At 57.3% G+C, this 22,620-nt stretch overlaps 2 protein-coding genes across 4 annotated transcripts; one reads left to right on the top strand and one right to left on the bottom strand.

Annotated features, from left to right (window-relative positions):
• Window positions 1–910: 910 nt before the first annotated feature.
• On the bottom strand, window positions 911–7,991 carry ZBTB48 (zinc finger and BTB domain containing 48). Its single transcript, XM_036348230.1, has 11 exons — window positions 7,865–7,991; window positions 6,654–7,347; window positions 5,951–6,192; window positions 4,037–4,148; window positions 3,377–3,469; window positions 2,941–3,027; window positions 2,612–2,766; window positions 2,066–2,202; window positions 1,834–1,998; window positions 1,326–1,414; window positions 911–1,254 (listed from the first exon to the last, which is right to left on the bottom strand). Exons 2-11 carry the CDS (start codon window positions 7,338–7,340, stop codon window positions 964–966), a joined length of 2,058 nt encoding a protein of 685 aa, XP_036204123.1. The 5' UTR covers window positions 7,341–7,347; window positions 7,865–7,991; the 3' UTR covers window positions 911–963.
• NOL9 (nucleolar protein 9) lies at window positions 7,980–22,470 on the top strand. 3 transcript variants are annotated; one of them, XR_004973909.1, is made up of 12 exons: window positions 7,980–9,070; window positions 9,753–9,972; window positions 11,264–11,391; window positions 12,818–12,953; window positions 13,061–13,157; window positions 13,976–14,073; window positions 14,746–14,907; window positions 15,073–15,370; window positions 15,694–15,805; window positions 17,604–17,781; window positions 18,930–19,140; window positions 19,696–19,832. XR_004973909.1 is itself a non-coding variant. In XM_036348229.1 (12 exons), the coding sequence occupies exons 1-12, from the start codon at window positions 8,612–8,614 to the stop codon at window positions 19,843–19,845; spliced, it is 2,172 nt and encodes a 723-aa protein (XP_036204122.1). In that variant the 5' UTR covers window positions 7,980–8,611; the 3' UTR covers window positions 19,846–22,470. The 3 variants fall into 3 exon arrangements, 1 of the variants encoding a protein (XP_036204122.1); XM_036348229.1 differs by having other exon boundaries at window positions 19,007–19,140; window positions 19,696–22,470; XR_004973910.1 differs by lacking the exons at window positions 18,930–19,140; window positions 19,696–19,832 and adding an exon at window positions 15,890–16,108 and having other exon boundaries at window positions 17,604–17,738.
• The last annotated feature ends 150 nt before the right edge of the window (window positions 22,471–22,620 follow it).

Genomic DNA, 22,620 nt, shown 5'->3' with positions numbered 1-22,620 from the left:
AGGAGTGAAAGATGGTGAGGTGGGTTCCTCAAACCCCGGGACTTAGCATGCTGCGGGGCCGTTTCAGGAACCCTCCAGGAAGGGTCTTCTGGCGTGACTCAGGCTCACAGGGTCACGACCATCGCTACCACCTCCCAAACACCCCCCTAGGGGCAGCTGGAGGGAGGTGGAGGCGACACTTGACTTCCAGGGCTGGGACTAGAGGCTGCAGGTTTGGCCTGTCAGAGCTCTTGCTGGTGGCCGCCAGCTGCCAGGCTCAGAGTGAGCTGTCCTGAGAGCAGCCCCAGCCCAGGGAAGGTCTGGGGGGTTGCTATCTAGCAGTGATAGCAAAACGGGGGCTCGCTCCCTTAATCCCATCTATGAAGCGTGTACTGTTAGTAATTCCATAAAAGACGGAATGAAGCTGTAAGTAACTTGCCCCAGGGCAGTGCTAACAGGAGCAGGGGATCTCACACTCTCGGCTGGCCTTGTCTGCGCCCAGGCCTCCTGGACAACCTAACCCACCTCGGGCCCTTTCCTCTCAGTGGTGTGTGGCCAGCAGGGTCCAGAGCTTGCTTAGCCACGAGCCGGCCTCTTCAGGCCCATTATGCTCAGCTGCACTCTCCCTGGGCAGGAATCTTGAACCCGTGAGGCGGGGGGGCGGGGGGGCTGGCTGACCCCAGGGCTCAGGGAAGCATGTTCCTGTGGGATCTGCTCCCATGCTACAACCAGCTGAACGAGGGATGGGAGACGGGTGACTGCGTCCTGGGCCACAGGCTTGGCCCCAAAATTCCCCACCAGGGTGTCCTCTGCTGAGGTCTGACCAGGTGGGAAGGGCTGGGCTCAGGTGCAGAGGGTCCTCTAGGGGCTGGGAAAGCGCAGCCTGGCGGCACCTGGGGACAGGCTGCTGGACGGGCTGAAACGAGCGAGCGAGTGTGAAGCCATGTGGTTTATTGGGGGCGGGGCACGGGGCTGTGGTGGAGGCTACGAGTCACAGTCCTCGGGAATGGCAGCTGTGATGAGCAGCGAGGGCTCCATGACGCCCGGGAAGCTCTCCTCCGCGCACAGTCTCTGGGCAGGGAGCTGGGAGGCCAGGCCGCCCTGGGCCAGGGACTCCACGATGACCTCGGCCGAGCCCACCTCCATCTCGGCGGGCGGCTGGAGCGCTACCACCACCATCTTCTCGTCCTCGATGACCAGGTTCCGGAGCTTTCGCTGCCGCGGGTTGTAGTTCTTCACGCGGTCGTGGATCTCCATGTGCCTCCGCAGGTGGGCCTAGGAGTTGGGGGGCTCAGGGCTGGGCTGGGAGGCCCGAGGTGGGGAGGAGGAGGTGACCCCTGGCCTACCTGCCGGGTGAACTTGTAGCCACACTTGGTGCACTCGAACTTCCTCACGCCCTTGTGCCTCCGGACGTGCACACGCAGCTGCTCCACGGCTAACGAGGGAAGGGGCCCGCAGGAGAGGCATTAGCAGGGCGGGAAACGGGGAAGTGACGGGGTCCTGCCCTGAGCTGGGAGTCCTCTGGGTTTCCAACCGCTGCTTGGAGCCCTGCCACCTATAGTGCCTCCCGAGGTCACTACTGCACAGGACCCGGGAGCTGCCACCCCCTCCGCTTGAGGCGAGGATTAAATAAGAGAGCCCTGCTCCGTTAGCACTGCTGGATAGCAGCCCCCAGACCTTCCATGGGGACTGGGAGACCCGCCGGCCAGAAGGTCCCTGTCGAGGAGGAGCGTGTGACAGCCACGGCCGCCCCGGCCTCTCCCAGTGGAGACCCCCGGCTCCGGGGGGCAAGCAATGCAGATGCCGGGCCCTCCCCTCCGCCTGGGCTTGCAGGGAAGGGGGGGGGTGAGGCACCTTTGAAGGTCTTGCCACAGATCTGGCAGAAGTGGGGGCGGCCCTCCTGGTGGCGGCTGGCCACGTGCCTCAGCAGGGGCCCCTTCTCGGTGAAGCGCTGCTCGCAGAACTCACAGCTGAAGGGCCGCTCGCCAGTGTGGGTGCGGTTGTGCTTGTCCAGGCTGGCTGTGGGGCGAGACGAGGGTCAGGCGCGGGGCCCCGGCCCGGGACAGGGAGGGCAGGCCGGCCTCACCTTGGGTGCGGAAGGTCTTGCCACAGAGGTGACACTGGAAGGGCTTCTCGCCCGTGTGTGTGCGCAGGTGTGTGTTGAGATTGGCCTTCTGGGTGAAGGCGTGGCTGCAGAACTCACAGACGTAGGGCCTCTCGTTCCTGTCCGGGTGGGGGACACAGGCCATCACCGAGGGAAGGGGCCCCCTTCACTCCATTGCAGCCGAGAGCCCCCCAGGCCCGAGCCAAGGAAACAGCGAGGCCTGAGCCAGCCGCCTAAGCCACTCTGGAGGGGCCAAGGCTTCTATGGGCGGTCTGGGGAAGGAGGGCCTGGGCAGTGCCAGCAAGGGGACACCAACTCCTGCCCAGGCAGGCACCGAGCCTTGTCTTAGCCTGGACTCCCCTCCCCGCAGCTGCCTGGCAAACTTGCTCAGCCCTCTGCTGCCCCTGCAGGCACACACTCGGGGCGGGTGCTCTGACCCGTGTGTCAGCACACTCTGCCTGCCGGGCCACTTGCTGGCCTGGAGCCGGCGCAGGGCCAGGCCCTGGGGGAAGACGGGCCAACCCCAACCTGTGCTTGGCCTTGGTGTGCATCTGCAGGCCGTTCCGGCTCGAGGCCCGATGCCCACACTCCTCACACACAAACAGCTTCTCTCCGCGGTGCTTGAAAGCCTCGTGCAGCTGCAGTTCTGTCCGGGACAGGAAGCACTTGGCACAGGTGGGACACTGGGGCAGAAGGGACCAGACAGAGGGAGCAGGGTAAGGGCCGGGCGGGGCTGCCCAGGAGCCCGCACCCCCCCGGACACCCTGCATGGCAGAAACCGCACAGCCACCCCTGGAGCAGCTACAGTCCCAGCGTCTGAGCGTGCTGGCCAGCCCTCGGCACCGCCACACACTCACAGCGTGGGGCTTGGGAGCCCCGTGCAGCTTGATCATGTGGCTCTGCAAGTCCTTCTTCTGCATGAACTGCTGGGAGCAGGAGGAGCACTGGAAGACAAGGCCGCAGGCACCTGAGGCAGCCGGCACCATAGCCCGGCCACCGCTGGGCTGGGGGGGACAGAGGGCAGGGCCCAGCCGGAGACACTGGAAGGCCCCTTGACCTGGGTGACGCACACGCTGGGAAGGCGCCCCATGCCCTACCCGCAGGGATGCTGAGCCTGCCCTCTACGGAAAGAAACAAGGGCCCAAAAAGGACCAGTGGCCCAGCCTGAAGGTGTGGGGCACTGGATGGGCAGGGAAGGCGGGGCTTCTTGAAGCTGCAAGGCGGAGGCACCCAGGGGGAGGGATCCTGGGGCTGCCCCTTGGCCCAGGGCCCTGGGGACAGGCCGAGCCTGACCTTGTAGGGCATCTCCCCCGTGTGGGACACCATGTGCACCCGCAGCTCCATCCTCCGGCGGAAGGTCTCCTGACACACAGAGCACGTGAAGACCTGGCAGTGTGAGGGGCAAGCGGGGCCGGCATCAGCGGGGCCTCTGCCCGGGCTTCCACTCGCTGCTGGGAGGAGTCTGCCCGAGGAGGGGGCCGCTAGGGTGGGAGAGGGCAACACGTAATCTGCCTGCCCTGACCCTGACGGTTCAAACCCTCCGCACCAGGCCCCGCTCAGGCCGGGCAGGCTGGGGGCAGGGGCAGCGGCCTTCCCTGCAGCCCTGGCCTGGCAACAGGCCTCTAGGAAGACAAGGGCAGGATGTGGCTGCCCCGCCACATGGCCCGCCAGGGGGTGAAGGGAGTGGCCAGGTGGCCTTTCCCAGCAGGCAGCCCCCCACCAAGGTACCCCCTCTCCAAAGCCCAGGGGCCCGGCAGGCAAACCCCAAATGCCTCCTGGGCTGTCCCTTCCACTCTTGGGACCTGTGTCCACACCTGTAATACCAGGCAGCCAACTTGACGGCATCCAAGAACCATGCAGCTCTCGCGCTGACCGTCCCATGTAAGTCTGCGGCCCTCCCGGGGGCAGGACGGAGGCACGTGCCCGCCACAAGCACCTGGGCCGGCCACGCACCTGCTCGGAGCGGTTCATACAGTTCCGGGCCTCGTGCTCCAGGAGGTTTTCCTTCCGGAAGTAGCACTTCCCGCACTTGGGGCACTCGAAGGGCTTCTCCCCAGTGTGTTTCCTGCCAGAAGCCACGGGTGTGGGCTGAGCGACTTCCCGCCTCACCCTCACCCAGGGCCCCTGCGGCTCCCCACGCGGCTGGTGAACCTGCAGGTGGAGAGGGAACCCTTCCTCCCTCCCAGCTCCGGCCCAGGGGCCGCCCCGATCTCTCTGAGGCAGAAATAACCCCTGGGGAAACCACTCAATCTGCCCGGAGCTTCCATGGGCTGCACCTTCAAAACTGTGGCCATAGCTGACCACTGGCGCCTCCCCTCCGGCCACCCCCGAGGGGCCACACCGGGCCCTGGGCCTGGCCTGAGCCTCCTGCTGGGCCCACACCAGCCTCCTGGCAGCTTTACACGTCAGCCATCATAGGAACCGTAAGCAGGCAGATCTCAGGCCTCTTATTTCCACCTGAGAAAAGGTGGAAAAGGGGACCTGGGGGTACAGCTGCCACGCCCCCTACCTTGCTGGCCTCACTCCCCAGGTCTCTCTGCCATAGTGTCCACCAACCCACTGGCCACGCCAGCCCATGGCCCTGCTCTGGCTCCTCTCTCAGCCTGAACGCTCTCCCCAGCTTCCACTCGGTGAGCGTCCTCACCTGCTAGGAGCTGCTTAAATCTTCCTTCCCAACTACCACTGACCCGTCCTGAGCTCCCCGGCTGGCGCTGCTGTCCCTTCCTCTCTGGGGCGCTTCCCACCTCCGCTTGTGAAGGGACTCGTCTGGCAGGCGGCAGTCTGGGCTGCCCCAGTGGAAGGCAGGGTCCCCAAGGCCTCTTGGTTTTGTTCACTAAGGATCCGAGCACCCAGCACGGGCTCGTCCGCTACTGGCAGGCAACTGCTCACCTCGGAGCCTGTGAGAGGCACCGGCAGCTCTTGCAACCTGCCCGCTCCTCTCGTCCTCTGCCACCTCACAGGCTGTCCTGTTCCAGCCCAAGGGCCTCAGGTGGCCACGGGGGGATGGGCCAGTGCTCACACGGGGGAGTGACCAGGCAGATGCGGTCACCCAGGGTGTCTCCCACACTGGACTTCCCCAAAGACTGCGCTGGCAGCAGCTGCCCCAAAGCAGAGGGTGAACAGGTCCCTTCCTCCTCCCTCCTCCAACTCTGCCGGTCGCCAGTGCTTCCCGAGTGTCACACTGAGGAAACCCGTGTGGCCCAATCTGGCCAGAAATTGCAGCACGGTGGACCAGTGATGTCTTGGGCTAGGGAGTGGTGGGGGGACGGCAGGTCGCCTAGGCGCCGTCCCCGGGACCCTGGAGAGCCTGGAGCAGCGCCCTCCAAGAGAAGCCCCAGCAGCGATGGGACGCTCCATGCCTGTGCCGCCCAACGCGGGGGGCTGAGCTCTGAATGTGGCTGGCACGTCTGAGGGGCTGACAGCATTTAACTGCTCCCTTGTACTTTCCGTTACAACAGCTTGAGCCAAACGGTCTCTTATGCTCCACTGACACCCCAGGACTAGATCCCCCAGAACCCCAGGCAGCGCCAATCCTACCAGTTACCATCTTGGCCCAAAGCCCACGCGGCCAGGCTTCAGAAATACCTATCGTGGCCTCAGGGGCTTCCCTCACCCCTTGGCAGAGCCAGCTGGAGGTCAAGTTCACAGGGGGCGGAGCTGCTGACAGGCTACACAAACCCTCTCCAACCAGAGGGCCCACAGGAGGAGGGAGGAAGGGATCCCACCCAAGGCTAGGTTCTCGCTCCCTTATCATGCGGGTCTGAGACGGAGCCGCTGGCCCTACGTGACCCAAAGTGGGGAGCACAGGCCCCCTCCCCCAACCTGGGAATGGCAGACAGGAGAAGCAAACAGAAGAACAGTGTTTACCTGTTGTGGACTTTCAGGTAGTATTTGCTGAGGAACTTTTTATGACACGTGGGGCATTCAACCGGCACTGCTCTACCTTTTCTCTTCTCGGGGGGCTTGGCTGCCAGGGCGCCTGCGCTCAGGGCTGGCTCGGCAGGACAGGGTTTTCTGAGGACGTTCGATTTCCTCCTGGTCAGCACAGTCTCCATCTCAGAAACACAGTCGCCATCCCCGTCATCCTCAACTTGAACCACCACTTCCCACTAGAGAAGAGGCAGGAGGCGGCACGTCACCCCGTTAAGCAGCAGGGCCCCTGGGTGGCTGCAGCCAGCCCCATCCAGGTCCATCCCAAGGCCCACCCGGGCACATCCCCAGACCAGCCCCCATGCCTGTGCCTGTTCCCGTCAGGGCCCCCGGGGTGGAGGGGGGGGGCACATCAGGATCTCGCACTCGAGGCAGGGGCTCTATTGTGGGAACTGCAAGTGGCTGGATTCCACTATCCTGGGGAAACACCTGCAACCCCGACGCCGCCCACTCCACGCCAAGAAGCTGGCAGCCGCGGACAGCCGAGGCGCAGGGCAAGGCCAGCTTCCTGTGTGTGGCAAAAGCCTGTTTTAAACCCACGTAACAGAGATTCTACCCTGGGGTCCAGCTTATGCCAGAAAAGCGTCAATCTCTTCCCCCGACACCCACTTCCCCAGTCCCAGCACCCTGCGCCCAGTACCTCATTACTCCTGCCCTGCAGCTGGGCACCTTGAGCCTCAAAGGGCCTTGGGGGCACTTTGCAATCCTCAGGCTCCTTGTCCTCTGGGGGACCAAGCTTCAGGGCCTGCTTGAGTGTCCCACGCAGGGACGGGCTCTCAATCGGAGCAGGCAGACCGAGCTGGGGCCTCGGCGGGCTGGTGCTGCCACCAGGCTCCTGATCCCTGGGGACTTGACCCACAGCCCCGGACTCTTCCTCTTCCTCCACGCCTGCTAGCTCCTCGGGGTGGCTGCTCATATCCTGGGGGGCGGGTTTGGCGAGCCCACTCTGGACATTTGGTGCCTGTCCCGCCGAGGTTTTGGGCTTGAAGCTCTGGCACAGTTCCACCGCCTCTGGCACACACAGCTCCCTGGCGGCCAGGAGCACCTGATCGCGGTTCCCTGACGTGAGGGCGAGGTGGCCAGTATAGAAGAAGTCCAACAAGAGGCCAAAAATCTCAGCGAAGCCCGCAGGGAGGACCACGCTGCCCCCGGAGCCAACCCCATAGAGGCTCTCAAAGAAGTGGCTGCAGCAGGCGAGGACGCTCCAGTGGGCCTTGAACACCAGGCCCCCCACGGCCAGGGTGGCGTCGCAGTACTGGCCCTTCTCCCGCTGCTTGTTGAGCTCCTGCAGGACCCTCACGCTGTGCTGGATGAAGGAACCATCCATGATCTGTCTGGAGGGGAGGAAGGCAGAAGTGACATCCTGGCCAGCAGGACCCAGGGGTAAAAGAGAAAGCCCTTAGATTTGCCAAGTGGGAGAGGTGGGGGCTTCGACTCAGCGTCACATTTAGTAGTACGAGAGCTCAGATCGAGACTAGAGTGTGCATGCAGAGACAGGAGCAGACTGAAAGCTTCCCCGGGGGCGGGGGTCAGGTGAGCAGCCCATCGTAGGATTGGCCAGAGAGTGGGTGGCGGGAGCGCAAGGGGACTCGGTGGGGGGACGAGGAATGGCTTGGTGGGACCCAGGGCAGGCTCGTCAAGGGGCGCTGATGGAAGGGATTCAAGTTTGGGGGAAGGAGCAGCGGATCAGCACGAACTGATCGGCCTTGCACAGCGAGAGGACCCGCGGCAGGGGAGGGCGGCGGCTGCCGACAGGTGAGCGAAGCCCACGCCGCTCCCAGGGCTCCCGAGCGGCCGGACATAAGGCGGCCGCAGCCCTTCCCTCTCTCGCTCGCGCTCCGCCCTTCTCACCCGGGCCGGTCCTCCCTGCGCCGGCCCCACAGATTCCAGACGCGTCCACTCCACAGCCCCACCCGCCAACTGCCCGGGGCGTAAGCACCCGGCCGACAGCACGGAGCGGAGACGCCGCCGTCGCCGCCGCCGGACGTGACGTCATGCCGCGCCCGCCGGGGTGGAACACCTGAGAGGCGCAGGGTTTTAGCGCTACATTTGGGGGCGGGGCCACGAAGAAGACGACCAATGAGATGAGAAAGGGCAATGGGGCGGGGCCAGGCCCTGGACTTCCGTCACCGGCCGCCTCCCAGAGCTGCCTAGCAACGTCAAGCAGGGCGCGGGGTTTTCCTCCGGTTCTGGCCGAGTCCTGAGGTTCCGGCTGCGGTTTGCCCGCCGCTGCGCTTTCAGGCCTGAAGAGGTAGCGCCCCACGCTCGCCCAGACTGGAAGCGCAACCAAGACGCACGTGTGTGTTTTTTTAAATCCTCACCCGAGGATATATTTAATGATTTCTGCCTCCCATAAGCACCCAGACCAGGGTTGGAACCCGCCAGCTCTTGGTGCACAGGACGCCAATCCAACCAGCCTAGCCACCGGGCCAGGGCACAGGTCACCTCTTTACTGGCAGCCCAGGCGCCGCCCGCCGACACCCCGCCGGCCGGCAGGAGCCTTTGAGGTGGCGGCGGAGGCTCAGGGCCGCCGGCAGAGGGCGCCCGCTGCTCCCAGGCCGCTTCTTTCCGACGCTCCCCGGGCCGCGGGGCGGAGCGATGAGATCTCGCGAGATTCTCGCGCCGCCGGCGCCGGCGACCAGCATGGCGGACACCTTGCAGCTGCCGAAGCGGGGGCCCCTCCGCTCCACGTGGGCGCGATCCCGCAAGGCCCGGCCCCAGCTCACCCTCAGCCGCCGGCCCCGCCGCCGGCTCCGGCTCCTGCGCTGGTGCGGCCGGAGGCGCCTGCGGCGGCGGCTGCTGGAAGCCCAGGCGGCCGGCGCGGACTGGCGGGAGGGCAGCTGGTTGGCGTCGCGCTCGGCGGCTGCCCCGGGGCCCAAGACCGCGGTGCCCAGCCGGGTCCCTAGACCGCTCCCCAGCCCGACCCCCAGCCGGGCCTCCAGCCCGACCTCGGACGAGAACGAGGACACCGCCCCGAGTTGCCCCGCGAGACTCCCCATCCCGCCGCTGCGGCCGGCTGGCCCGGGCCGCGCGTTGCTGCTGCTGCCGCGGGAACAGGTGCGTCGAGCGCCCAGAGAGCCCGGCGGGCTGGGGGGTCGGAGACGCAGCCCCGAGGGTGGCAGGCGGGGTAGACCGTGCCCCTCTGTGGGAGTCGAGAGAGCCCTCCCGGCGGTGGTGCTGGGCAGAGGGTGAGAAGGACTCCGCTTTGGGTGATGTAGGTCTTTGGGTGATTAAAGGGACTTGAATGGCGACGGTTTTGGTAATCGGTCGCATTTACTGGGTGCCTAGTAACGCCAGGCTCTGCGTGTTCTGAGTGTCTTGGTTGTAGGAACCCATGGAACGCTCCCAGCCACCTGGAGTCGTTGCCGCGGTGGCGATGGATGTTGACAGGAAGAAACAGGGTTAGCTTAGGTCACTTACCCAAAGGAGCCCGGTAGTCGGATCCGACCCCCGCAGCCTGATTGCAGGGTCCCTGCTCTTCACTTGGACTCTGGTCGGGAGGACAGCAGAGCTGGGTTCGTGGGACCCCCTTGTTTTCCGTGTGTTCCTGTCTGTAGCTGCATGGGAGGTCATCTGCGATCAAAAAGCATTAAGTACCTGAAAGTCACCCACTGCAATGTATTCTGTTATTTAGAAATCTGCCACCTTTTGATATGTGACTAGCAATGAAGATTTTGGAAAATTCAGGCATTAGTAACCGAATCCACAATGTTCTTTTCTTTTTTTCTTTCCCTGCTAGGTTTTTCCTTTTAGCGGGACCTGTCGCGTGACTTGCCTTTATGGCCAGGTGCAGGTGCTTGGTTTCACCATTAGCCAAGGCCAGCCTTCCCAAGAGGTCTTCTCTACCTACACCCACTCTTGCCTGGCTCTCAGTGCTGTTCATTACTCGATGCCTGAGAAAAGCAAGAAGGAGATGAAAAGAGAAGCCCGGACTTTGCTCAGAGCTCATCTTAACCGGGGTAATGAGAAGAAATGGATCATCTACTACAGTGGTTCTCAACCTTGGCTGCACATTAGAATCACCTGGGAATCTTTTTAAAATCCTGATTTCTGGGCCTCATCCTCCGGAAATTCTGTTTCTTTTTTATCAGGTGGGGCCACAACATTAGTAACAAAGAAACAATTTCTGGAGGATGAGGCCCAGAAATCAGGATTTTAAAAAGATTCCCAGGTGATTCTAATGTGCAGCCAAGGTTGAGAACCATTGACTTAAACCCTCACAGCCCTGGCCAGGTGGCTCAGTTTGTTGCACCATCATCCTTTATACCAGTGATGGCGAACCTATGACACGCGTGTCAGAGGTCACACGCGAACTCATTTTTTTGGTTGATTTTTCTTTGTTAAATGGCATTTAAATATATAAAATAAATATCAAAAATATGTCTGTTTTACTGTGGTTGCAAATATCAAAAAATTTCTATATGTGACACGGCACTGGAGTTAAGTTATGGTTTTTCAAAATGCTGACACGCCGAGCTCAAAAGGTTCGCCATCACTGCTTTATAACAAAGGATGGGGGGGGGGGGGGTTCCATTCCTGGTCAGGGCACTTACTATCGATGTTTGTTTCTCTCTCTCTACCTCTACTTCCCCCCCTCCCTCCTCCACTCCCTCTCCTTCTCCTTCCCCCTCCCTCTCTCTTTCTAAACAGCCTAGCAGCCCCCCTAGCTGGTTTTCTCAGTGGTTAGAGCAGCACACCCCACCCCAACTGAAGAGTCTCTGGCTCGATTCTGGTCAAGGGCACATACCACTGTTGCAGGCTTGATCCCCAGGCAGGTCTGGGAGGCAACCAATTGATGTGTCTCTCACATCCATGTCTCTCCACCCCCTCCCCCTTCCTCTTCTCTCTCCCTCTTTTGCTTCTCTCTCTCTCTCTAAAAATCAATGGAAAGAATATCCTCAGGTGAGGATTAATAAAAATAAAGAATTAGTTAATTAAATGTATCCTCAGATGAGGATAATGAAAATAAGCCCTCGCAAAAGTCCTGAGAGTGACTGGTCACCATATTGTTGTCACCATTTTGGAGAGGAGAAAAGCTGCCCAAGGCACACAGCTAGCAGGTGCCAAACCTGGATTGACTTCTCAGCCCGGGGGTGTTCCTGTTGTGCAGTACGGCCTCCTGAAAAAAGGCTCTCAAACATAACGTCCATCTCAAAAAGTTCACAGTTCAGCCGAGGAAATGGTAGTCCTGAAGGGCATAGAGTTTCATGGAGTCACTGTTCGTAAGGTAGCTTCATTTTCTCTTTACAGATGACAGATGTTGGTTGATGAAGAACTTTTCTCCCCTGTGTTCCATTGTGATGCTAGAAAACCTGAAAAACGCCACCGTGAACTTCATAACCAGCCATCCAGGCTTATCTTACATTTTCGAACAAGAGGTAAAACCAAGTTTTCATTCTGAGTTTTGCAAATTACTTTCACCGAAACAGTCCTGTCACATGCCTGTGTAGGGTGCTGCCCTCGAGGCCAGCCTGCCTTGTGCTATATGTCCTACAGGTTGTGATACGTGTGCTCAGTAAGAATAGTAACTGTCGAAAGGTATATCCTGAAAAGGCCCCCCTTCGTTTCATTCCCCAGCAAAAGCCATCATTTTATATTATAGTCGGTTAAGTGCTTTTTGGCATTTTTTAAAAAAGGGTTATCTTGTATCTTGACTTATTAGCAGGAGACAGTATAAGTGTTCTCTGAACTGTGAATGAGTAATTTCGATGTACTTATACTTTCTCCCAGCTCTCTCTTCTCACCTGTCTGTTTTGCTGGCCCTGTTACTAATTTCCTGAAGCCCAGTTTTTACTTTAATTGCCTCCCATGAGTCAGTAAATGGAATCTAACCCATAAGATTGTTGGACAGACTGGATGGTGAGATATGAGGAAGAACAAGGACTCACCAGGCCTTTGGGGCTCAATGCCTGGGTGCTTGGCGTTTCTATTAAGACGGGGGTGACTACAGGAGCGGGTGTAGATGTGTGGGCTTCGCGGTGCCTGTTAGATGGCGAGTCTGGAATTCAGAAAAGAGGTTGGAAATGTGAATTTGGAGCTTTGAGCAGAAGGGGATCCAAAGGCCTCACGGTGGGAAAACAGCACCGAGGGAGTCGATAGAAACGGGAAGGTTCCAGGTCTGAGCCCAAGACCCTCCCAAGAACTGGGCTCCATGAGACCGAGACAGTGTGGTCATTGGTGTCAAAACTGAAGGCCTGCTCGCTTGTTTTCTAGGATGCAGAGCTGCTGACAGCAGGCCTGATTGCCAGGCGGCTCTCATTCCTTTTATGACCTCTTTTCCTTGTGATCCTGGGCGGGTCTCTTCCGTGATCCTCTTCCACGCAGGGTGTGTTCCATCCCAGCTCCAGCTGCCTCCGCGGGAGTGGCTCCCGTTCCTCGGGTGGCTCTCCCGCGGTTTCCTGGTACTCCTAGGACGCCCTCGGGCTTCGTGGGCCTGCCTTCCACGTCCTTTCTGCTCTGTCTGCGTATGTTCTGTCTGTTGGCTGTTTGGAGGATTGCCTTGACTTCGTTCAAATACCCAGCCTGCTCTTGGCCTTCGGCCTCCAGTTCCCTTTTCCTTCTGGCAATCACTCACGCGTGTTCATTCTCTCGGCGTGTCCTCGGGGCCATGTCGGCTGGGAAGTGAGCGGAAGCTGTGGGAACGCGCTGGTGCCCTAGGAGGAGAGTGACAAGGGTTGGGGTTGGGAGAAGGGAGGGATCACATTTATCTTTAGCTCACAGTTGCGTGAGGCTTATTAATTTAGAACTGAGGGGAAAGGCGCATTCGTTTCCACCTTTTCTAAAAGTTGATGTTGTTCATTTCAGAGGACAACTTTCCAGATTAACGCGGAGTATTTCGCCTTGAGGTCTGTGGGCATTAAAAAAGAGAAGAAGAAAAACGGCCTTCAGCTCAGTGAGAGTTTCCTGTCGGCCCTGGAGGAGCTGGTCAGCGTCGCCTGTGGTGAGCGAGACGTTGATAAGCTTGAGTGCTCCCGCCAGAGCCCCAGTTCCCGTGAGTAGAGCCCTAGGGAGAAGGCTAACTCTAGGGCATGTTTGTCTCGCCTCCAGAGGAAGTAGACGGCTGCCCCATCATCCTGGTCTGTGGCTTTCAGGACGTCGGAAAGTCAACATTTAATAGGTACCTGATTAACCAGCTGTTGAACAGGTAAGAGTGTTCTTGTTTTGACAGGTTGCTCGATTTGGGGCCGGAAGTAGGAGTTTGGATTTAGGAAACTGGACGGGGATGCCTCTTGACTTCTCAGAAGAGAGTATTTACAACTCTGTGCCCAGCAGCTCGGCTAAGCGATGGCTCTGGGTGCTGACCTGCCTGTCAGTGCGCTTCGGGGAGGGTCGCTTGGTCTCAGCATCCGTATTTGTCCACATCGAGATTCAGAGTAGGTCAACTCCATTGCCTTTTACAGGTAACGTTTTAGGAAAGATGACGCTGTACCATATTACGAACGGACACTGTGACCCATCACATGTCATCTTTAGGCATTGTTGTATATGGATCAAGCAGTCCACCCAAAAGCCTGCCTGGGGTGGATCACAACCATCCTATATAACAAAAGGCCAATGACCAATCAACCAGTTGCCATGAGGTGCATTGACCACCTCTCGGTCCCTCCCCCCAGCCTGTAGGCTCTGATCGCTGGATGGCCAACGGGGAACTGGGATGGGTGATGGCGGGGCAGGACTGGGGACTGGCAAGCGGGCGGAAGGCAGACTTCTTGGTCCCTCCCCTGGCCTGTAGGCTCTAATCGCCAGATGGCGAATGGGGAACCGAGGTGGATGTCGGCAGCAGGGCGGGACTGGGGACTGGCGAGTGGGCAGAAGATGGCCCTGATTGCAGGCTAGGCCCAGGGGCCCTACCCACGCACGATTTTGTGAGCTGGGCCTCTATTATAGCACATAAAATCCTTAAGATCTGATTTATCCTTTCCACAGAGTAAAGCTAGTTAAGATTTCCTTTTGAATTTTTAGTATTTCCTGCGTTGACTATTTGGAATGTGACCTGGGACAGACAGAATTTACTCCTCCGGGCTGTATTTCTCTACTTAATATCACAGAACCGCTTCTAGGTACGTATTGTAGGTTCTTAAACGTTCTGGTGTTAATAAGATGTGAGAGGAATGATACTTAACCAGAAAGTCAAAGAATATGACAGTATAAAACATAAATGCGAGCTTACCCCTCCAAACTCATGGTCTTCCCATAACTGTCCAGCCTCCAAAAATCAGAAAATAAACGGACACTTTGTGGGGTCCATTTTAGTAAATGGACCTGCTGTCCATTTTATTATATGTAAGTTAGAAACACAGTTTCCTTTAATATTAACATCTTATTGAACCCTATACAACGATCTAAACCAGGAAATTAACATTGATACAATGCTATTAATTAACCTATAGATTTTATTCAAAATTAACAAGTTACCCACTAATCTTTTTCTGATTCAAAATCCAAACCAGAATCCCACATTGCTCTTTTTGTTTGTTTTTGTTATTTTTTTAACTGAAGTTTTAGAAAAAGTGGGAGGGAGGGGGAAAGAGAGAGACATCTATGTGAGAGAGACACATCGATTGGTTGCCTTCCGCTCACACCCTGACCATTCTGGGGTTAGAACCTGTAACCCAGGTATGTGCCCTTGACTAGGAATAGAACCCGAGACCCGTTGGTGCTTGGGCCGACATTCTAACCCATGAGGAACACTGGCCTGGGCATGGATTCATTACTGTTACCTATCTTCTTAGGACCGCCTTACACCCACCAGAGGACACCACAGAAAATGGTATATTTTGGGAAATCTACTTGTAAAAACAACTATGAGAATTACATTGAGATCATCAAGTATGTGTTCAGCTCCTACAAGAGAGAGTCCCCTCTCATCATCAACACAATGGGCTGGGTGACAGGTAAGGCCACAAGGCCGTGGGACCGGGAGGACTAGTGGGAGTGAGCTCCCGGCTCAGACCTGCAGCTGGAGCCCAGTTTTGGGGAGATGGTCCGGCCGAGCACTGTCTCAAAACGACACGGCGTTGTTCTGGGGCACTGACGCTGACGTCCTCTTCTTCCCGCAGATCAGGGCCTCTTGCTTCTCGTGGATCTGATCCGCTTGCTGTCCCCCAGCCACGTGATTCAGATCAGTTCCAGCCGGAGCAGAACCATGCCGCAGTTCACCCCCACCTACGTCGACGACATGGATGGCTTGTACACCAAGAGCAAGGCCAAGGTCAGAGACCGAGGCTTCTACCTGCCAGAATTTGCAGACAGTTTGGAATTCGGTGACGAAGAAAAGGAGAGTCCGGTGGCATTTTCTGGGCATAAGCTGATGTGCGTCCAGTTGGACTTTGCGTTTAGAAAAACTCCAAGGAATCGGTAAGTAAACCGCCGTGGCTGGAGAATTCCGTTTTCTTCCTTTTAACATGCCTTCTGCCCTCAATTCCTCAGAGCAGTAAGTCCTGTAACACTTTCAGTCTCCAGCGCAGGTGGGGAGGGGGTCGGGGGAGAGAGCAGTCAGTCGTTTTCCTGTGGGACTGTCCAGAGTGGGCTCCTGCTAGCAGGACAGGCTTCCTGCTCCGTGTCCCGCGGGCTTAGAGAAAGGCAGGGTGTGCGGGTTCCAGGGTGCAGATGGATCTATGTAATGACAGGTGGGGGGCCTGTCAGGGGGGCTCCTCATCTCCTCCTGGTTTGCTTTTCAGGGATTCGCATAACAGAGTTCTTCGGGACTTGGCCATGTTGGGTTACCTTGGCCAGCTGCAGGCCCCCGCGCCGAAACCGCTTCGTCCCCTGCACAGCCTGACCCCCTATCAGGTACACGCTGAGCTGGTGTGGGGACCAGCTGCCTGCCAGCAAACACCGTGGTTTCTGTGTGTGACGCTCTTCTCTCCACTTTAGAACTCCTCTCGTAACCCTCAGAACAGCCCACGGGGTGGGATCAGTGACTCCCGTTTGAGGAACCCAGCAGCAGTGGCAGAGCTGGCATCAGGCTGTGCTGTCCAGGGCACAGCTCTGGTTCCGGGCCAGTGGGAATGTCCTGCCTGACTCCAGAGGTGGCCCTGGATTGACCCCAGGCAGTCTGGTTCCAGCGCTCCCACATCCGAGCTGTGTGACTTGGTTTGTCGTTGGTAGACCTGGTGGGACGGTTGTGTGGAGTCCACGGGAGTGCACAGTGGTGCCTGGCCCCCAGGGGGGACTCTTAAAGTCTTGCACGTTATTGTCAGCAGTAGATTCTAGCACTGGAGCATGTGCATCTTGGGATCCAGAATTATTTGGGGAAGAAACCACCTTAATACTAGAATTCTGGGTGATGGGAGAATAAAATAGTGACAGGAAGCATTTCCTAAGTGCTTACTCTGCTGTGTTCTAAGCCTGTGTTTCCTCCTTTACTCACAGTGACTCTGTTATGATCCCCATTTTACAGATGATAGGACTGAGGCCGGGACATTGAGTCAGCTGACCCAGAGGGGCACAGTTAAGGTTTGGGCTGGCCTGCAGGCCATGCAGCCTGACTCCAGAGGCCAGAGCGTTCACCCTCCGCTGTATGCCCTGTCCAGTGTTGAGCCCTTGCTGTGTGCCGGCCACTGTGCTAAGCTCATTACCAGGAATGGCCTGGTGACTGCATGGCACTGGGAGGGCGATGCTCGTTGCTCGTTTCCAGCTTAGCGACCTGGGCACAGTCGAGTGGAGGGGCCAGGGCTGAGGCCTCGCAGGCAGGCGCGGCGGACCCGCACGGACCCGCACGGCAGGGATGCCCCTCTCGGCCTCCCGTCGTCCCCACCTGAGCGTCGGAGGCGGTTTGTTCGCTGGAGTTTTGCTCACGTAGGGAAGCTGTATAACTGAAGTTGGAACTTACCTGCCAGTAATTTAAATTGCCTTTTTTAAATTTCACATTTGTTTTGAAATTTAAATAATCTATGTAACAAAGTACTTTTCTGCTTTAAGAATTTGAAATTACCCAGAAAGTTACATTAAAGGTAGTTATTTATCTCGTGCTCCAGGAGTATGATGCATTTTTCTTAATTCAATATGTTGCATCAGGGAATGAATGGCGGCCTTTTCTCACTGAGTGGATTTTGGCTTTCTTACATTAGTACCTCCGTGATGGGGTCTTCACAGTCTCCCGCAACTGTAACCCCTGTAGGACCTCTACAGACTTGTGTCTGTGTGTCTCTTTAGACAAGAGAGTTCCAGGCATTCGTTTAGATTTCTAGCAAGTGTGGGTGGTGCACAAGGACTTTGTGTCAAGTTCTTGGGCTCTGTATTAAAGCAGTGAAACTGAGCAAACGCTGGTTGGTGTCTCCTCGCTGTTCAGATACTTTTCAGCGGGAGTTTGGCAGACATAACTTTAGAAAGCTGCCTAGTCAGCTGACACAAACTAAAACTAATTTCTCAGAATTAATAGAGGGAGGTGGGGGTAGTAAAGGGTAAAGGAGGTCGTACGTGTAGTGACGAAAGAAGATTGGAGTCTGGGTGGTGAACACGTAACGCAATATACAGATTATCGTGGAAGTGTGCACTTGAAACCTATTAAGTTTCTTAACCAATGTCACCAAAAAATTTAATAAAGAAAAAAAGAATTAACAGAGGGAGGTGCCCGTTTGTTTTCCAGGTCCCTTTCCATGCTGTCGCCCTCCGGGTCATTCACTCTGATGTCGCCCCTACCCACATCCTGTATGCTGTGAACGCCAGCTGGGTCGGCCTTTGCAAGATCCTGGATGATGTTGGAGGATATACAGAGGGGCCCGTCCTGCTTACGCAGACTCCAATCTGCGATTGTTTGGGCTTTGGTGAGTGAGGGTGAACGTGTCTATAAACCTACGGAGCTTGACCCACTTCTGCAGCTGTAATGGCCGGTCTGACCTCGGGGCTGTCTCGGCTCAATGGTCAAAGAGCTGTTCTGTCTCCACACACCGTGGGCCTCGGGCCTCGGGCAGGCAAGAAGCAGTTCTTCCTCTGCTTCTCCGCTGGCCCCTCTAAGTCCCGGATCCCCGAGGCCTGGGGATGCCTTCTCACCTGACGTGTTTTCTCGAGGCTGCTCGCCCACTGCTGGGGCTCTCAGTCCCTCTTCATGCTGACTTCCCATAGGGTTCCAAGCCCGTGTTACCCGTGCACTCTCTGCTTGGATATCTCACGGCGTCCAGGACTTGGGTCCAAAACTGAGGTCCTGATGGGTCCACAAGCCTGATGTTCTCCCCGGACCCCCCATACCACCCTATACCACCTCCTGTCCCCGTAGGTCCTTCAATGGTCCTTCAAAGATTCACGCTGGTGTTTGGGCCTAACCCCTGGGTCCTCCTTGCCTCGTTCTCCACCCTCTCGCAGGTCAGGCGGCTTCTGTTCCTGAAGTGAGTCAGGCTCCTCCAGGTCATGTCCTCCCGTGCCCGTGTGAGCGTCCTCACTGGACTCCCCCCTCTCGGGAGTGACCTGAGCGCAAGCGACGCGGTCACGTCCTGACATCCTGCCGTGTCCATAGCACAGGGCCGGGCCTGGCTGGGCCTTGCAGCTCCCGCAGCTCTGGGCCCGTCTCCTCCGGGAGCCCCCTGCAGGTGTTTGTCTCTTGGCTCACGAGGTCAATAAACATCAGTGGATGTTTCTGGAAGTTTGACCCAAAATTAGCGAAGTCATTAGCAATTACACATTTCTGATGGATACAACACTGTATTTCTTAAAGCATCTTCGTAGAGATGGGTCGCTCTGTGCAGACCACAGAGAAGGACTGGTGAAGGGAAAGGCTGGGTCACCTTCGCCCCACTAGACTGTCCCCGGGCGCGCTGGCGCAGGCACAGGTGCAGGCTAGAACTTCGGCATGAGGACCACTCGGTGCCTCACAGCCGAGCAGGGAGAAGCTCCCATGGCTTCCGGCATTCCCACACTCCGTCTCCCGCCACATCATATTTCAAAGCAAAACCCAGTTGAAGTTGAAACTCTGTTTTAGAAGCTGCTCTGCAGTGGGAATGGTGGGAGGCCTGGCGCCTGGCGGAGGGTGATCTGCGTGTGCTCTGGGTCTTCCAGGGATCTGTCGGGGGATCGACATGGAGAAGCGGCTTTACCACATCCTCACGCCTATGCCCCCGGAAGAGCTAAGAAATGTGAATTGTCTGCTGGTCGGAGCCATTTCCATTCCACAGTGCGTCCTCAAGAGCCAGGTGAGCGTGGCTCCTGGGAGGGAGCTGGCTGTGTCTGTGATAGAGAGAGAACCTGAAGCTGGGCTAGAGTCGTGGGCAGTCTATTGTTGGGGAGACCGACACTTGGTTGTAGGGGCTGAAGGAAGCCAGGGGACAGGCAAGGCCATGAGCCACCAGCGCCACGGGAGCCCGTGGGAGAGCCATTCCCTTCCCTGAGGCTGAGGCCATCTTCAGGTGCAGCCCTGGGAAGGTCATGGTGGCGAGAGCATCCGTGCGGCCCCCAAGCCCAGCTGCCGGGCCTGTGGGTGGCCTGTTCCTCCCCTTCTTACCTGCTTGTTGGAGATGGAAACGCCCGCACTTACCACTCCTGTTGGATGTGCTTGTGGAGTTGACTAGACAGACAGACAGACTGGAGGCTGTGGTTAGGGGCCCTGCGCCAGTGCTTCCGGGCCTTTGGGGAGAGCTTACGAGGGGGTGGGGCTCGGGAGGGGCGGGGCTCACTCAGACTCCACGCTGTCTTCTGCGGGAGGAAGACTGGGCGGATTGGGAGTTTGCATGTTTTCTGTTTCCTTTCAGCATGGGTTCGAGGGGATGATTCCTTACGTCACCACAGATTATAATATTAAACTTCCTGGAGCAACGGGGAAAATTGGAGCAAGAGAAGCTGAGGAAACATATAGAAAGAGACAACATCCAAAAGCTAGGTTCTATCGAAAGGCACACTGACGTTGCTAACGAGGGAGGAAGCCTGACTGTCTCCGGCCTGACGTCAGCGGACCGATGGGCTCTGCGCTGCGACTGCGCCCTGGCGAGCAGCGTTTCCTCCACAGCTCGTGGAAGTCATAGTCCCCTTAAGTCCCTTCTTAAAGCTCCGCGACCTCATTTCGCCCTGCTCTGCTGTGTGGTTCATCATCCACGATGTTTCATTTCCTACAGGGAGAAAGCAGCAGGGAAAAGGTGACACGCCATTGAAACAGAACAAAGTTCAAGCATCTGGTTGGAACCTGGGTAAAAATAGGGAGACAAGGGCCCAAAAGATGTACCAAGGAGGACGGCAGGCTGGCCAGCGGGATCCCAGCATAACAGGATGTGGGGATGCACCTCGGCCCTCGCCCACTTGTGGTGGCCGGCCAGGGTGGGGGACCCGCTGGTGGGTTGGTCCCATCCCCTGATCACGTGATCCTATCCACCTCTTCCATTCCTGTGGGACAAGTATTAAAAGATCATGCTTCATCTTTAAATGTAATCAAGGCTTAACAGATGGAGGTTTGGACTTGAGAAGCCTTCTCTTGCTCTCAAATCCAGGAACCCTCTCGGGGCCTCGTTAGAGATTTGCCCTGATTGACTTCTCCTTTGAGACTGACAGCCTGGGCAGAGGTCTGGGAGAGGCCTGGGAGGGCAGCTCTCAGTGGCCCATTCCTGCCGTTGGCAGCTCGACCTGAACTTGAACATGCGGACAGTTCTGGGCTGTTGAGCACCCCCTCCTGAGTGCGGGAGCTGGTGATGGTGCCATCCTCCCAGGTGGAAGTCTGTCTTCGTCTCCCTGGTGCTCACGAGTCCTTACCCTGAGGTGGGTTGTTTTGGGGGCAGAGAGGAGCCGTCTGGAGCACCATTTCTGTGCTGAGGAGAGCGGGATTCTGTACTGAGGCAGCATTTCAGACTTACTGTGAACGTCCGCTTCCTGCAGATCGTGTTGAAGGCGGTCCCTAGGATTCTCCGGTTTTACCATCTGTATTCATTTAAATCGCTGATTATCGTTGTCTTTAAGCATCTCAGAGACCCTCAGGCGTGCAAATTCTCACAGGAGCCTTGTCCCTCCCGGGTGAATTTTAGGATTCTGGAGACCACTTAAGGTCTCACTTCTTCATTGCCTCTTATTTATATTTAAGTTTACCATGTACACATTTTTCTATTTTGACTTGGCAAATAGTTGTGAGACAATCCACTACCGTCAATTTCTTGCCTCCTTCCCCAACCCCTGCATCTTGATGACAGTCACTAGGTCGCTAGCAGCAGGTCGCATTTGCCTTTTCATTGCTCCAGGCCTGCCTTCAGCTGCCCCTCTTGCTGGCATTTAAGGACGCGGTCCTTTTTCAGTCCCCTCGGTAAAGAAAGCAGACGGGGCCACTAGAGGGAGTTGTCAGCCATGGTCAGAGGGCCGGACCCTCTAGGTCCCTGGCTCTGGCCAGGCGGCTGTGGATGTCCATTTGCCTACCAGTGTCGGTGGTGTGGGCTTGTTATTTCTAGTCGGCTGTGGTCAGGGTGTGTAGGAATGAGTCTGCATTGAGTTATTCTTAATCGTCGGTGTGTGATTTCCAAAGTAGTACCTGCTTATTCCAGGGTTCACTTTATTTTATAAACACAGACAGCTCAGTGTTCCCTCCTGACCCTGTTAGTCCTGGGGGTAGGAGTCAGTGTACGCCCAGGCCCCAGCCCAGAAACGAGATTAGAGAGGGGGAGGGACAGTGACTCGCCCTCCAGGTGCCTTGGAGTAGGATTTCCGAGAGATAGGACTCTGGATGGAAGTGGCTCCTGGGGGAGGACAGAGGGGTGGGGAGGCCCCAGGTGGAGTGGAGGCCCTGCCTCCACTGGGTCCTTTGACAGGTGGAATCACCTGCCGGAAACGCAGCTGTCTGCCCTACGGTGTGGGGCGGGGCGATATGGGTCCAGGGCTCCTTTATGCCAAGTTCTGAGTTTTTAAAAATGGGTCGGTAGAGGCCTTATTAGCTTTGGATGTGGCAGTGTCGCGGGTCAGACAGCAGGCTGTGATGTTAGAGCTCTGAGTTCAAATCCTGGCTGGACCACTGGCTCCATGAGGTTGTGGGGAGACATTCACTGGAGCCTATTCCCCTTTAAGATGGGACAGAAGCTCTTCCCTGGGGTCCCTGCCCGCGCAGTGCGGAGGCTGGGCCCTCAGGCGAGCAGGGACTGCATGCGTCCGTCTGGAAGGCAGGAACCAAGATCGGATTGTTCACAGTCACCCCAGAACGAAGCAGAAGCTCAGTGTTGGAATCAGAACCTCTTGCCTGGCCCCCCTCCAGCAGGTTCACCTTAAAACCGTTCTTCCGGCCGCATGTCCCGCTAGAGCTCCTGTGAAGGACCCCCGGGGAGTTTTTCCTGAACCTCTGTTTAGTGTTTTTGAACTTGGATGGACAGGTCACACATTTAGAACGTGATCCAGTCCACTGCACGGAGAATCGCTGTTGGTGCCATGCTGCTGCCTCGTCTGACATTTTCTAAATTGTGTTTGTTTTTTTTACAACATTGGTGTCCTGCTCTGTGTGTGGTTTTCTGTCCAGCTCTTTTCACTTATATCCTTTTTGTATCATTAAATATTTTTTAGGACATGAATTGGTGTCATTCCTTACATACAGAGACCATTTTGTTCCAGGAAATTACTTCAGTGATTAGGAGCGATGATGGCAGAAACACCGCGTAAAATAAAGCACTGGGAGGGGCTGGGGTGTGGGTGCCGGGGGACGCAGGGAGCCCAGCAGTGCC

The sequence above is a fragment of the Myotis myotis genome, unplaced genomic scaffold (genome assembly GCF_014108235.1).
Source record: "Myotis myotis isolate mMyoMyo1 unplaced genomic scaffold, mMyoMyo1.p scaffold_m19_p_2, whole genome shotgun sequence".
In the NCBI taxonomy this organism is placed as follows: Eukaryota; Metazoa; Chordata; class Mammalia; order Chiroptera; family Vespertilionidae; genus Myotis; species Myotis myotis.
This window is presented reverse-complemented; position numbering and strand designations above follow the sequence as displayed.

What these genes read in the sequence shown, in the direction of transcription:
- ZBTB48 (XM_036348230.1), bottom strand. Translation starts at nt 7,340, where the DNA reads ATGGATGGTTCCTTCATCCAGCACAGCGTGAGGGTCCTGCAGGAGCTC. An exon ending in TGCAGGGCAGGAGTAATGAG is followed by an intron (nt 6,193 to 6,653) that starts GTACTGGGCGCA and finishes CCTCTTCTCTAG; the next exon opens with TGGGAAGTGGTGGTTCAAGT. An exon ending in TACCTGAAAGTCCACAACAG is followed by an intron (nt 4,149 to 5,950) that starts GTAAACACTGTT and finishes GGCTTCTGGCAG; the next exon opens with GAAACACACTGGGGAGAAGC.
- NOL9 (XM_036348229.1), top strand. Translation starts at nt 8,612, where the DNA reads ATGAGATCTCGCGAGATTCTCGCGCCGCCGGCGCCGGCGACCAGCATG. An exon ending in CTGCGATTGTTTGGGCTTTG is followed by an intron (nt 17,782 to 19,006) that starts GTGAGTGAGGGT and finishes TGGGTCTTCCAG; the next exon opens with GGATCTGTCGGGGGATCGAC. An exon ending in AGTGCGTCCTCAAGAGCCAG is followed by an intron (nt 19,141 to 19,695) that starts GTGAGCGTGGCT and finishes GTTTCCTTTCAG; the next exon opens with CATGGGTTCGAGGGGATGAT.